Consider the following 15,259-nt stretch of genomic DNA (forward strand, 5'->3'; position numbering starts at 1 on the left):
TGAACAGGTGGTGTGAGGCATGCAGAGGCTGGTGTGGCTTCTAAAGACATGCTGAAGCCATTTGAATGTCTCCTGTCTGGGTTAATTGTTTTGTGTCTCAGAAGAGTACTCACACTCTAATTAGTGCTTTAGCCAGAAGAATGCATGTTTCCATGGTGATTACTTTGCAGGGGCAGTGTACAGTTTGCCACCCCCAGGCATAACATGGTTCAATCAAGTGTAATCTGTACCGTTTTATGTAGGAGACAACCGCATTTAACCAAATCTATCATAGACAAATAAGTGTAGTTTTATGATCAATATGTATGAGGCTGAATGAACTGAGAGCTAACTTTGTTTTAAATGAAGGGTGGTAATGTGTTGATGTTCAAAGCTCATAAAATGCATCTCCTAGATTGTGAGATGCATAGTACAACTATGACTACTACAGCTTGGCACTAAAACTACTACTACTACTACTTGGGAATAATAAAAGGCCAGAAATAGGAGACACAACAGAGACTCTTATTGTTACTTTCTTTTTTATATTAAACAAAGTTGAATTGTGCTGCCAGCAACACAATCCTAAAGTATAATGTTAACCAGGCTCTTGTATGATGTTTACATAAGTAAATCTGCACACAAATAGCAATACAGTGTTTGCCGCTTGCTATAGTTGATCAGTATTAAGCTTAAAGTTTTTCTTGAATATATTAATTAAGATAAAGACAAACCACCTTCTATTGCATCGTCCTTTGATCAGAAATGCTAATGCTGCAATACCATTCCATAATACCTTATAACTTGCTGCTGCAGGGCAAGAATTGACCACTCTTGGAAAAGACTCAGGAATGCAGTTTTTTTGGCCTCGACAAGCCAGGACCAGCCAGGGCCAGCTCCGGCCAAGCCACGCTGGCAGTGGAAATAAGGCACAATAGGCTGCTTTGAGATAGCCAGTGTTTTACTATGATTCTTTAATCATACTCTTGGCAAATCAGTTCCTGTAATCTTTTATTTGGTTCTGTTTTCACCTACTTTAGATATATTTTTAAATATATAATTTAATGCAATGTGCATTTTAAATTATTCCCTAAATGTATTGTTTTTCCCCCAGATTTTCTTCTTTTATATAAACAGATGGGCCTGCATCTAACAAACTGCAAAACAACAGCATAAACATACACACAGACATGCAGAAAGAAATCCTGATTACATTTTCACATTCCAGTTTGGCTTTAGAAACAAATCCACAGGGGCCAAGCCCCAGACATTAAAACTTGATCCTGCCAACATTTGAATATTTCTTGGCAGTTTCACAAAACAGCCATTTTAAAGCAGGCTTTTTTTGGTTTTCAGACATAAAGCACTCTCATCTAAAATAATTATAACAACAGTTTAGGCACCAAGCCTTCAAGAACAACACTTGTTTTAATTAGAACAATACATTTAGTGTAGATACTACATTGTTGGACTTGTAATGGAAATAGTTTAACCTGTAGTTGATCATTTTCCCAGACATTTCTCACTTAAATTCTTTCTTCAAATTTCTCATCACTCCTATTGACCATGTTAGTTGTCAACAACTAACAACTTGTGCTGTGATCATAGAATTGTCCAGTGTTGATTGTAATTTTTCTTAGCAAACCTTGCTATACGGTACCTACTATGTGTCAGAAGAGTCGGGCAGATCTTGCACAAATGATGACCGATTCACACATTCTGTCAGAGTCACAGAGAAGCACTTTGTGCTCCCTGTTTCGGCATTAAGTGGATCTCTTGAAAGGATTACACTCCATTAAACAGTAACGGATTATCTGTTGTAATACAGTTTGCTGCATTGTAACTGATGTGAGAGGATTATAATGCTTCAGAATAAAAGTACACGTGTTCGCATGCAGATAACTTTGCTTGTCACCTGTGTGGCAGTAATGGACCCAACCCTCACCTCCCATGCCCTCCGTAGGTCACAAGGAAGAAAGAGGTGGTCAGTTACACTTGTTGAGTACCAGGCTCCAAATGTTACATTCTGTTGGCTTTCCATACTGGAAACTACATCCCGATCTTAAAAAACAAAACAAATACGATGTTAGAGAAGTAGGTTTTTCAAAACATTCTCTAATTGAATGATCACAATAAATCTCACTCCTAGTCTTTACTTACTGGATGTTCCCAAATCACTGATTTGAAGGATATCATACAATTCGCTGTAAATAAAGGTCTTCAAAATAATTGTATTCTTAATGTCCAGTTTAAAGAGATTTCATTCGAGAACACAGTTATGCAATAGATTTATAGTTGCTTTGCGAAATATCATGAGACTTAAGTCTTTTAATCCTTTTCTTCCAGTGCGTAATGTCTCTGAACCGGCCCATGAAACTCCTGGTGTACCAGCCGAGGCATTTCAAAGTGCTTGAGTTTTCTGTTGTTGGTTTGTTTTTAAGAGTGAACAAAACATGTAAATTTACCAATATTAACTTCTTTCGTGGAAACTGAATTCATATAGTGAAGCAACAAGTTTGGGCAAGATACTATATGTACAACCACAGCATATAAGGTGCAAGATGATAATACAGTTCTCTTGTAGCTGAATAAATGGTCTAACAAAAGCTGTTTACGATCTGACCTTCTGTAGTGTCAGATAGTGCAGTGCTGGTGATACCAGTATATAAGTTGCTAGGCAAACATTGATCCTAGGATGTACAGGTGTAGTCTGAGTCAAGCTGAATTTGTAATGTAATGTTTTATATTCTCAAAGGGTTAGCCTATTAATAAGTGAATGGAGGAAATTTAAAATCATCTCTTTTCTGTGATATGTATTCATGCCATAGCTGCTTGGTGGAGCCAAGTGCCAGTGAGCCAGCCGATCATGTGATCCTTTGACGCAACAGGAGCAGTGTTTGGCCATATGGCTGTACAGTAATTCGAATTAATGAGAAAGATCTTCTGATAAAGGGCTTATTATTCAAATTAATGCTGTAACCTATTTTTCTAATGGATGTGTTCACTGAAATCACACACATAATATTGTTTCAACACAACAAATAAAGAGAAGTACTTCAGCATTTGTGAATATGTTGATTCAAATCATTTATAATGATCAAATCCAAATGCGCTCGTCATTATTATTATTACTTGATTTCTTAGCAGACACCCTTATCCAGGGTGACTTGTTATAATATATCACTTTTTTTTACATTTTACCCATTTATACAGCTGGGCATTTGCTGGAGCAATCTAAGTACCTTGCTCAAGGGTACAACAGCAGTGTCCCCACCTGGAATCGAGCCCACAACCCTCTGCTACAGAGTCCAGAGCCCTAACCACTACTCCACACTATTGTCCTATTGTGACTGCTTGAAAACAACTCAAATAAATTCCACAGGACATACAATCTGCATACAGTGGTCAGGAACTCAGAAAGGGGCCCTAAAAGGGAAATGTATCCACTTCCTCTCCCTCGAATTATGGCATTTCCAGTTGTGTTGTGAAGTACCATCCCTGCTGGGTAGAACTAAAGTCAGAAGCTGTTCTTTGGTTGCATTATATCTTCCAGGGAGCAGTTTGTGGAGGTTTACCTGGGCTACGTCTTCAATGACTCTGTGCAGGAGCTCTATTCTGCTTTTGCCAGTGGCTTCCTAAAGGTGTGTGGAGGCAAGGTCCTGTCACTGTTTCAGCCCTCTGAGCTAATGGCAATGGTGGTGGGCAACAGCAATTACAACTGGGAAGAGATGGAAATGGTAAGACTTTTTAAACTTCTGCAGGCATGGTCAAAATAGTCTGAATAAAGCTGCCAGCAATACCTTGAGGTAGGTAGGTTGTCCTAGTGTCCCATGCTTTTCCATTACATGCTTTTTAATATATTTTTCAGGAATTTAAATGTTCCTACCTATCCCGTACCCTCATAAGTTTATTTACCACCCCTGTAGAATATTATGATGGCCTGCTGTTGCTTTGTGAGATCAATTGCAAGTTCTGTGCAGCACACCAGGTGGATATCACTGTGTCAATCAAACCTGTATTATTTTTATCGTCTCCCTAAGCTTTTGTGACAGTTATACGCTTTATTAAATACTTATAACTGCTCCTCCTAATTTGGAGGTATCTTCTAATTCACTAGATTTAAATTATCTGGTTCTGATATTTTGAGTTGATAAATCATTCATGTAGATGACCTTCCACCACATTTTGAATGAAATGATGCAAATGTGTATGCTGATTATCCTTTGTTAGCATATTGAGGGATAGGACTTTTAAAACCAAATTGATTTGATCATCTATCAAATGGTTTGCATGCAAACAGTGGATTGCGTAAGTATTCACCCCCCCAAGGACATTTGGACATTTATAGTGTTACAATCTAAAACTAGAATGGATTGAATTGGCATTTTCTTTCACTGACCTACACAAAGTATTGCATAATGGTAAGTACAAATAAATAAAAAAAGAAAGGTTTTGATTGCATAAATATTCACCTCTTTGCCATAACACTTACATAAGTTTTAGTGCATCCAATTGCATTCAGAAGTCATTGAATTTGTGTCAAGTACTCCTGTGTGCAATTAAAGTGTCACATGGTCTAAATACACCTGTTTCTGGAAGGCCCCAGAGTATGTCAGAGAGCATATCCAAACAGCCACACCATGAAGCCCAAGGAGCATTCAAAACAGAGAAGCCTCCACAAAGCTGGGCTATATGGAAGAGTGGCATGGAGAAAACCATTGCTGAAAATCCATCACATCAAATGTTGTTTGGCTTTTGCCATCAGGCATGTGGAAGACACAGCAAGATGTGTTTGGTTGGATGAGATGAGCAAAGCCAAAGCCCATTCTCAATCCAATTGAGAATCTGTGACAAGACTTGAAAGTTGCTGTTAATCAACCGTGCCCATCCAACTTGAGACAGCTTGAGCAATTTTGCCAAGAAGAATGGGCAAGAATTACAGGAACCAGATGTGCAAAGCTGGTAGAGACATACCCAAAAAGACTTGCATCTGTAATTGCTGCCAAAGGTGGTTCTACCAAGTATTCACCCATGGGGGTGAATAACACATTTCAGTTTTTTATGTTTAACTTTTGTTTCACAATAACAAACAAAAAGCACCTTCAAGGTGTTGCATACGTGGGGGAGATAATCCCAATTCAATACATTTTCATTCCAGATTGTAACATAACAAAATGTTAAAAAGTCTTAGGTGGTGAAAACGTATGCAGTCCACTTGCAAGTCCATGAATTGCCATCACTCCAGGATAACACAGATTCATAATGTACTTCTAATGTGCCAGGGAAATACAACATTAATCAACATTTAAAATGTGGTGATAATAGGAAAGCAAAAAAACAACTGAGAGCTGAAAAATCAAATTGAGTCAAAAGTCAATTATCTCTTTATCACAAATTTACTGTCCAGAGAGAATTCCTTGGTAGCCTTAACAAGCTATTATTGGGTATAATTAAAAATGTATCACATTCTGATTTTTTCCAGTTTTTTTCATTTAGTTTATGTGTTTAAAAAATGTACTCTATCTCATACAACCCACACAAAGCCCATCAAGAATAATAACCAAAAGAGGAGGCATGTACCTTTGTATTATACTAGCAAAATACCATTTGCTGCTGTAATAAAGTGAGGCAGGTGATAGTTAGACAATTTTAGATCTTTTAAAACCAATTAATATTGAATTTGCCTCACAACAAAATAATAAAACAGAATACACTAGCGCTGTCAGACCTGTTAATCTTCCTCACGTTACTTGTGCCCTGAAAAAAGACACAGAGGTGATATATAATGAACTCAGAACCAGAGGTCTCCTCGTGCAAATTGACACGTGCGTTTCCTTCACGAGGCGACTCCAGGGTTTTCACAGTGTCACGTTGAATCTGGAAAATACGTGTGAGCCTCACATCGGGGCAGGTGAGATCAATGCTGTAGGCACGATTCCTTTCAAATTTGAACTTCTTTTTTGAGAAATGTAAAGTGGGGAGATTTTAAAGCTTAATGTAACAAAGTCAGAATTATAGAAACAAGCAAAATGCCTGCAACAATATACCCTAATATATGTTTGCCTTCTAAATAGAGTCATGATATCACGTAATGTGGAGATTGTTTTTATGATTGAATCAAATCTACTAAAACATTTTCGGTGCTATCTCTCTCTTCTGCCCAGTAGTATTATTATGACCTTTTAATATCATTGTCTTAGTCGGCTCACAACTGTCTTGCTTTAAATTGACCACTGGAACAGTAAATTGAAGCCAGATTAAATCAAAACTTTGATCTATACGCTAATTGCAAATTACAACCCAGCAGTTGATGTCTGTTTTTTCTTATTGGAAGAAAGCATCATTTTTAGTTTGCACTTATTGGGTGGAGTCAAAGTTTTAATTTAATTTGATATGTGTTTAGCCAGTATGAGGTCATTGAGCAGCTCACTGGATTTATTTGTTTGTTTGTTTTTGCATTTCCACAGAATGCGGTTTACAAAGGTGAATATTCAGCATCTCACCCCACAGTGAAGATGTTCTGGGAGGTCTTTCATGAATTCCCGCTGGATAAAAAGAAGCAGTTTCTGTGTAAGTGTGGATATTAGCTGTTTATAGTTTAGAGAATCGCTAGTGCTACATCAGATGATTTCTGGGCTGAGTCAGATTGTGTTTTCTGGGAGGGTTATTGAATGACACTGATTGACACTTCAGACTGATCAGCCCCAAGAGGTTGCATAGATGAATTAGAGCAGTGTGGAAGAAATCAGGGAAACGAACAATTTAGGAGAGGAAAACAATCCAACTGTAAGAGTATGTAGTCAGGGTTCATGTGACTCTCTTGCTTTCCCCTCATTTCTTCTCACAATGCTGATGAAACAATGCAATAATACTTTTGTGCATCCTGTAATGAAATGTCCCATTGGCCTCCCTGTAGTGTTCCTGACCGGAAGTGACCGCATCCCCATTTATGGTATGGAAAGCCTGCGGCTGGTCATTCAGTCCATCTCAGCAGAGGAGCACTACCTGCCGGTGGCCCACACCTGCTATAACCTGCTGGACATGCCCTGCTACAAGACCAAAGAGATCCTCAGGAAAAGGCTGACACAGGCCATCGAACAATACGAGGGATTCAGCTTAGTATGAGACCGACAGTAAACACAAGCAAGGCAAATCGGGCCAGTCCGGGCATCTGGAGAGCTGCTGCACTTTATTAGTTCTGTTGAACTCTGTAGGACAGAGACTTTGTGTGCACTATTTATTGATCTTTTGTTCATGGTTTGGGTGTGGGGGGGATTGAATAAAGGAGCTATAGAAAGGTTTTTAGTTTGCAGAGCATTTGATAGGTGGCTAGAAAATGTACAGATTTTAATAGATTCTTACACAAAAACTCTCACTAGAACCGTTCAGGTTTCGTTGAGGAGGATTAAAATGTTTCTTCTCAGGTGGCGTAACAGCGGCCGCCCGCCTGATTTGAACCGGTTCTCCCGTTTCCTGGCCCTTCAATGAGATTTTTTCTGTAGCTGGAGAATTATTGTAAGTATGTGGACCTTTGAGCTCCGTGAATCAAAATCTTTTTTCTTTTTTAACTCAAAATTGCCATTGCTGCTTCCAAGTAAGAAAGATTGTTTCCTTTTCTTGTTTTTTTTTTCCTGTTTGGCATATGAGTTCAGTTTTCAGTTCACTATATTCTCAATTAGACAGGGATGCGGTGATTTCTGTCCTAAGGAGGCAATATGAGTAGGTAATCAAATGAGGCACAGAGGAGGGAAAGCAGGGGGTCACCTCAGCTCTGTCAGTTTATCCAGCGCAACATCGCTCGGATTAGTCCTGTGTCAGCCATGTGTCTGTCATGCGTCCTGTGCTTTCCTCGCTGGATTAAGGCTGAGGTATTTATTTGGTATTTCACAGCTATTATTGCAGCTCACTGGAGACCTGTATGAAATTGGCCTGATCATTGGAAGCCATGAGGCCATTGCCATTGATCACCAAAGTCAGACCCAAAAAGGTAATCCCGTATATAAGATGAATTGCGAGTAAGACTTTTTCTTCCTTTGCCTATTTTACAGATTGAATCAGCACTCATTCATGTGCAGGTACACGAATCCCACAACACCCACAGCTACACCAACACACACATTACATGAAGGTTGGTTTTGTTTCTTAATGAGTTTCCGTGTATATATATGGTCAGATACCAAGCTTTCCACCAGGGACACATATTTAAAGTTGAACTTTTTTTTTTTTTTTATCAACACATGCATTAGCAGTAACTGTTCGTTGTGGTTTTATGAAGTATCCGCAGTTATTTGGGTTTGTAATACATTTTGCAGGAAAACGTAATTATGTCCTATAGCTATAATGAATCGACATTTTAATTGTACCTAAATGAGTGAAACTAAATCTTAAAATACCATAGCAGTTATACAATATGAAGGAAGGAACCCCCCTCCCCCCAAAAAAATACAAATAAAATAAATACATTGTGGAATTGTCCAATTTTATCACTGTATAAATGTCACCCAACTACCACAGAGTTGTGTCGGCTTCATCGTGCTTGTTTTTCTCTCCGTGTGTCAATGCGGCTCATTTTCAAATAGCTGTGTGCGTCTCCTGCAAGGGCAGTGTGAATGGTGAATGTTCCCAATCTTTTTATTTTGGACACAGTACAGAAAGCTCTATATATTTGAAACCTAGTTCAATTTTGTTTTGGGTTTTTTATGTAGCTCTCAAAGCATTGCATGAAACTTGGACAACATGAAAGCTTCAGTCTGTGACATTTACCATTCATGATTCAAAGCAACAGAGAAGTGCTGTAGTTGTAATTAAGTGTATTCTGTATGTTATTTTATTGCCGTTTAAAATTAAATGTGAAATTATTCTTTTTTCAGTTGTTTTTGTAATTGAAAAAGGGCTTGTTTTAGTGGCTGTTCATTGATTATTTTAATACATGATAATTTACTTTTATACCTTTAAAACTGAATACATTATTTTCTTGATTAAAACTTGTTTTCCAAACAAATAAAACTATTATGCCAGCCACCTCCAGTAGTTGTTACTGTGTTATTAAATGTATCTAGACATATCTAGATGATGACTACTTTCAGATGGAAATGAATTAAAGCCTCCATACAAACAAGGAATCTATATAAAAGCCTGAAATTTCTCCTACCCTTATCTCCTACTGAATTCCTGTGTTCCCTAGTTTACTACAGCACACTTCTGAAACAAATCCTTGGGGAATAATGAAAAAGCAGCAGCAGGTCTTGGCATGTCAGCTCCAGTAATGAAGCTGTGAGAGTGATGGGAATGTGTCCCCCCCACCCCCCCATCCCCCCATCACATCATAGATAAAGCAGAGTGAAATTAATTTAAAAAAACCTGAGAAACCCCAAACACAAATAGTCAGTAAAAAATAGGTCTGTTTTTATATATATATATATATATTATATACAAAATACAAATACAATTATGTACTAAAATGTACACACCCATTTTTTTTTTCCATTAGTGTTTACATTCAAAAAACCGAAGTCACACTAATTTACTTTGAGAGGGAAAAATAAAACATTAAACGTCTTACTTGCTTACTTAGAAATGTAAACGTAGATCTGGGTCCATATTCACACAGAACAAATAAGCTATTGATACCACTTAGAAAAGAAAGCAGTGTACCTGTCGAGTGCTTACAGTAGGCATTTTGGATGGCATTTTGATAAGGATTTTCTCCAGTTTAAAGTCAGATGTTAAGTCTTTGTGGTGAAGTACAAAAATGATGGATTACAACGGCATGCAAAGGTCTGAAGATAAAGAAACAGGCACAGGGAAACATGATATATTACAATTGATCAGTGTCTGCTGCAGTTACACAGTAATCTGTGAAAAGCATTTATAAGATCATCTGCACAATGAGGTTCCCAGCTAACGAATGCCAAGGAGCCAGTGCACCTCTAGAGAGACTTCCTTTTGGCTGGAAGGCAGTCAATTGGAAACATCCTTCATAAAGCAACACTTGAAAAACAAAATTACAGGGCAAAAAAACAATATAAAAGTAAGATGCAACAATCAATGGCGATTTCGAGCTGTAACTTACATGAAGTGAATGGAATTGTGTCACGCACTGCATTTGTGTGCTCTGAGTCTAGATTTCCATGGATACAAATTCAATTGACTGAGAAGCTGAACTGCAGCAATGTTCATAGTGACATAGTTGCCATGAAGAAAACAGATGCATATCCAGAGCACAGCCTGTCAGAAATGATTTGTGTTCAATTGCATAATACTTGTGATCAACATGTAGAAGTGTGTTCCCCCTGTTTTGGTATGTGATCATAAAACTATTCAGTTCTCTTTGGATCATAGAAATACATAAAACTCTAGTAAGGTATGTTTTAAAAACAAACTCCCTCACTCATCTTTTCTGCATAAGTTTTTTTTTTGTAGTGATTTTCCTGTTTTTAGTTTTTCTTATTTACAAACAATATATATTTCCCAGACAATTACCCAAATACAAAAAATATGTATGCATTTTTTTGGGGATCATTCAATGTTTGCAAGAAAAAGTAAGGACAATTTCACTCCAGTGAATTATGGCACTAAGCACACAGTAGTAGGAAACCGTGAATTTACGAATCAATCATACTGGTGAATTAAAAAACTAATCTTAGTTGTAACATCGACTTTTCAATTCATAACCAACACAATTGGGACGATGTGAACACACTGCTCGATTGAATGCACAGCTCTAGTAGAAAAGGTCCAGAGGGTCTGGCCTGTTGCAGGATTGTCAACACTTGTATTTGGTGTTAACATGCAGACTGAGTGGGGGTGTATTTACACTACACTGTAAGATTCCTAAAAATAATCTTCACCAAGAATATATTTTCTACAAAAGTCATCCTTTTGAGAGGAGTCCCTTTAAACTAAATTGCTTCATATCTGCCGTTGAACCAAACAACAATATTCAGAGTTGAGGTTAATTAATGAATTCCATCAAACTTTTTTAGATGAAGTGCCTGGAAAGATTTTGTTTTTTAGCAAAGAATCTCGAGATTTTGAACAATGCAGTAAGTCCCACAGATTTCCATCTTTCAAAAGCAGTGATCACATCACAACACAACTCCCAACAATCTGCACATCTTTAAAGAAACTGCCTCTTCATTTGAACACTATTACCAGTACCTAAACTATATAGGAGAATTCATTTGACCTGCAATTTGTATTTAAAGGGACTCTTCTCACAGTGAAGATCTAGGCATTTAATTATTTGTGAGTACTCTGGACTCCCCCTTCTTATAAAGAACAAACCCAACAGGTCTCACTATCCAGCCTATTCAGCTTCTATCTGAAACCTATTAGAAAAAAATATTCATTAGAAACTTCCTTTCAAATGACTTCTCAAAAGGAGCAACTTTAAAAATCTTTGCAGTTCCATCTCCAGAGAACTGTACTGGGAAACTGAAAATTGAAAGTGAAATCATTACTTGAAAAAAACAAGTATGAAGATTAGATTTAAAAAAAAATTGATATAAAAATATATTTAACAATCAAAGTCATTAAATTAACAAACTTTTGGTCTAGTACCAAAATGTATTTCAAGATTGTAAGTAAAACGTATGAGCTATTTGTGAATTACACGTGTGCATATGTACACATATACACTAATCACAACAAAAATATATGCTCATAAGAACTCGTTCACCAATTAGTGCAGGAATTAAGAATTTGTGATTTTGCCCCAGGAGAGCTCTCTGAAAAGAACCCACACCACGATCATTAAAAACATTCTCAATGAGCTTCGTTGTTCTTTTTCCCCAAATCCATTTCCTTTGTAGCTTATTGTCAGACATGGGCCCCTTCACGGGGCATCCCACTAAAGTGTCTCTTTGCCCAGAATGGTGTGGGCTTGAGATGGCTGAACCCAGCGTGTTCCCCACTCACTAGATCTGGAGTTGACATCACTTGCGTTTTCTGATTTCTGATATAAACTCCTATGTAGTGTTAGTTGTCTGTGGGCTTCTTCAGAAGTGCAGAGAGAAAGCCACTTGGATCAAATCATCCACACCACCAGTGTCTTTCAGTCGGTGGCTCTTTTGTATGGCACTTTATGCAATTGTTTTAAATAAAGAAATAACAAGGGCTTTGCATCTCTCTTTTTACAACTCCATCCAGGGTTTAGACAAATGCTACCACTTTTCTTCACTAGTTCAGTCCACTAGTTAGTCGTGCGGTATTCCATGGAAGATCTTTAAGAGTCTCTTTTGCTGATCAGCACTTCAAGAAGCCTTAACTTTGCTTTGACATGCTTGTATTCGTTGTACTCCTCTGCCATGGGGGTGCGATCCTCCTTCTGCACATTTCTGTTGGAAAAGTAGAGGGGAATGAGAATCATGGCATTAATTGACTGAAATGAATAATTTGTACAACACAAATGTTTCTAAATTCATTGCTAGATCTCAATAGCGTTCATTGCTTTATTCCACAAAGCAAAATAAAATGCTTCACAGTATTGTGTAGTAGTTCTGTGGCTTTTTAAAGTTCCCTTGTATTTAGGTCTCTCTCCAAGACTGTTTAATTATAGATGCTAAATAAAACCAGTAAAAATCACAAGCACACTACCTTCCATTTTGTCTGAAAAATTTATCTTCAAATTCCCTCAGTTTCTTGCGGATTCTCTTCTTATCTTCCCTGGCTTCCTGAAGCTGCTCCACTAGTTCAGGCCTACAGTGTGGAACAATTAAGATAATTAGATAGGAACTCACAAACAAACCATCTGGGATTCAATCAGTGATACATCAGGTCGGGGAGAAAATAAATAAACTGCTTAGTACACTTTGTACAGAGTACCTTCTTTGTTCAAAATTGCTGCCAGCACAGATCCTTGTAAATCAATAAAATGCTGCTTTTTAATTATTTTTGAAGTAGACGGCTGTGGTACTTTCCCCAGCGTTTCCATTCAGATCAGTTCATAAGCTGATATTTAAATCAAAACTATATATTCTACTAAAATAAACTGCCTTCTACATTGCAGTGTTTCTTAATCCTGGTCCTCAGGATCCAATGTTTTAGTTTTTTTATCCCGTTGAGCTTTTAAAGCCTTTTAAAACTGCTTGATCTGACATTTTATTCAGCCTGCTTTAAGTAGCATTTAGTAGGTTGAACAGGGTACAGAGTATCAACATGCTTAATTTGTGTGCATTATCTCAATGCCTAGGTGACGGCAATTTAAGCATCTAATCTTAGGCAGCACAAAGAATGATAATTTTGGTAGTGTGTGATAAAATGTTAATCCCCTCTGTGTCTGTATATCATATCACAACAGATTACGTTTTTTCTTTTTTTGGAGAACAGTTAAAATAAGAACTAATCAAGGAAATAATACAATTTTAATAAGACCAGAAGACACAGGAGGACTGAGAAACCCTGACTTATCACTGCCGCTGAATGTGCACTAATATTTCATTGTTGCGTCTCAGTTATTCAACATGTCACAAGCCTGATAATCAGCCCAGAGGATATAGTGACTTACATTGTGGCCGAATGAAGGTTGGACAGCCTCATATCTATGTTGTGTTTGGACGGGGAGATCTCGTCGACGGGAGAGATGAATCCGTCCACCTCTTCGTCCAGCTGGTCCAGGAAGCTGCGCATGTTGAACTCGGTCTTCACGGTGACTGTTAAGTCAGCCTTCGTGTTGCTCTCGTCCTCGGAGCCATCCTCCTCCTCCTGCAAGAGACGCCAAGCCAAAGTCAGGCCTTTGCCAACCCTCTCCTGGGAAGTCCCTCGCTCAGAGGCTTGGGGCCTTCACGGTCATTAGTAGAAACTCCACTGAAAACCATGGTTAGCTATTCAAGCACAACTAGGCAGACCCCATTGTATAGGGGAAATCAAGCAAGTTATAATGCTGAAAGATCCAGAAACTACTTAACACAACATCAAGACACAATGACATCAAAGCAAAGAATCCCAGCCAAGTCATCGAGATGTACAGCAAATATTGTCTGTGCTCTAAAATATATTAACACACAATCATGCCGGAGTACGTCAATACAGGGCCCTTATGATCATTTGTGTGATTAATAATATCCCCTGCCTTGGTTTTTATTTAAAAAACAAAACAAAACAAAAACTACTATACAGTAAGTTTACTTTGACAACTGCAATCAGAGAGAGAGGTGCGCATATCATGACTACTGTAGCAATAAAGGATAAAACAGAACAAGACTTGCAATCACATTTCTAGAGCTGATTCTTGTGTCTTATATTATGATCGATCTTATAAAGAATCAATTTATTATTACACAATAATCTCGGAAGCAAAACCTTTAAATATTCAAATCAAAAACAGCTGTTTTATTGAAGTAGGTAAAATCAATCACAAAGATGTCAAACTTAGTTCCTGCTGCTGTTTTCTGGATTTTGGTTCAAGTATGTAATTGGTCTAGTTCCATGAATAACTGGATGAATGAAAGTATTTTGATACAACAGCATATTTTAAGTCTGCAACTGTTAAAATCTTTAATAAACCATAATGGAGAAATCAATTCAATTGATTTAGTTATGAAAACCCAGGAATGGAGTTTGACACCACTACATTAGAAAGTGAAAGATTCAAACTGTTCAAGCGATCTGAAGAGATCATATAAGAGTTGTACACTTGTAAGCACTACATTAAATGTCCGCCCCCCTTTTAAACCTTGGCTATTCTTCACACAAGCTAATGAAATTGAACCGTGTAAAGCAGCATTGCAATGGACATCATCACCGTTGATGAGTTTTTTCTTCTAGCGTTAGGATTTCCAATAGTCAAAGTTGTTTTTATAAATCCTCATTTTGCCGCATTCAATTCTCTCAGGTTTGTGTTCTAGTTTTCATTTTAAACCATAATTGGCTGTGGGAAGCTGAATCATGCAGGGATGATGCCTTTCAATGCTTTGGTCTGCTCACAAATGTCTAAAAACCGCCTGTTCAGACAATCACAGCACACTACAGGGTCTACAACCAAGCACCTAATGATTTGAGTGATTAGATCAACAGGCTGCAATCACAGGGGAAATCAGCAAAGAATCTGCTCCAATCACTGATTAATGCAGCAGCAGCTCTTCACCTTGATGTCCTCGAAGAATAATGCTGGTTCGCCCTCGATAATTGGCTGCAGCAAAGGACCTCTGCGCTTGCTGGAGGGGGAGCCCTGTGGTAGGTGTTAACAAGGAGGTTACGATACAGAGCCCTCGGAAGCAGTTTCGTATCTCCGAGACCTACTGCCAGAAGGTTTCCAGGCTAAAGTAAAGCCATGAAGTGG

At 37.9% G+C, this 15,259-nt stretch overlaps 2 protein-coding genes across 7 annotated transcripts in view; one reads left to right on the forward strand and one right to left on the reverse strand.

The window, feature by feature from the left end:
• Positions 1-7,280, forward strand: part of LOC136764370 (probable E3 ubiquitin-protein ligase HERC3) — a 55,200-nt gene extending 47,920 nt beyond the window's left edge. For both annotated transcript variants that reach the window (XM_066718367.1, XM_066718368.1), the window contains 3 exons: positions 3,533-3,716; positions 6,447-6,549; positions 6,896-7,280. In XM_066718367.1, coding sequence (XP_066574464.1) covers positions 3,533-3,716; positions 6,447-6,549; positions 6,896-7,104 — 496 coding nt within the window. In that variant the 3' untranslated portion in view covers positions 7,105-7,280. The remainder of the gene's footprint in view (positions 1-3,532; positions 3,717-6,446; positions 6,550-6,895) is intronic.
• Positions 7,281-9,362: 2,082 nt separating this feature from the next.
• Positions 9,363-15,259, reverse strand: part of fam13a (family with sequence similarity 13 member A) — a 93,121-nt gene continuing 87,224 nt past the window's right edge. For 3 of the 5 annotated variants that reach the window (XM_066718379.1, XM_066718377.1, XM_066718380.1), the window contains 4 exons: positions 15,065-15,148; positions 13,487-13,683; positions 12,577-12,678; positions 9,363-12,317 (listed from right to left, as the gene is read on the reverse strand). In XM_066718379.1, the coding sequence (XP_066574476.1) occupies positions 12,206-12,317; positions 12,577-12,678; positions 13,487-13,683; positions 15,065-15,148 (495 nt within the window). In that variant the 3' untranslated portion in view covers positions 9,363-12,205. The remainder of the gene's footprint in view (positions 12,318-12,576; positions 12,679-13,486; positions 13,684-15,064; positions 15,149-15,259) is intronic. The other 2 variants (XM_066718381.1, XM_066718382.1) reach the window with 1 other exon arrangement.

The sequence above is a fragment of the Amia ocellicauda genome, chromosome 12 (assembly GCF_036373705.1).
Source record: "Amia ocellicauda isolate fAmiCal2 chromosome 12, fAmiCal2.hap1, whole genome shotgun sequence".
Taxonomy (NCBI): domain Eukaryota; kingdom Metazoa; phylum Chordata; class Actinopteri; order Amiiformes; family Amiidae; genus Amia; species Amia ocellicauda.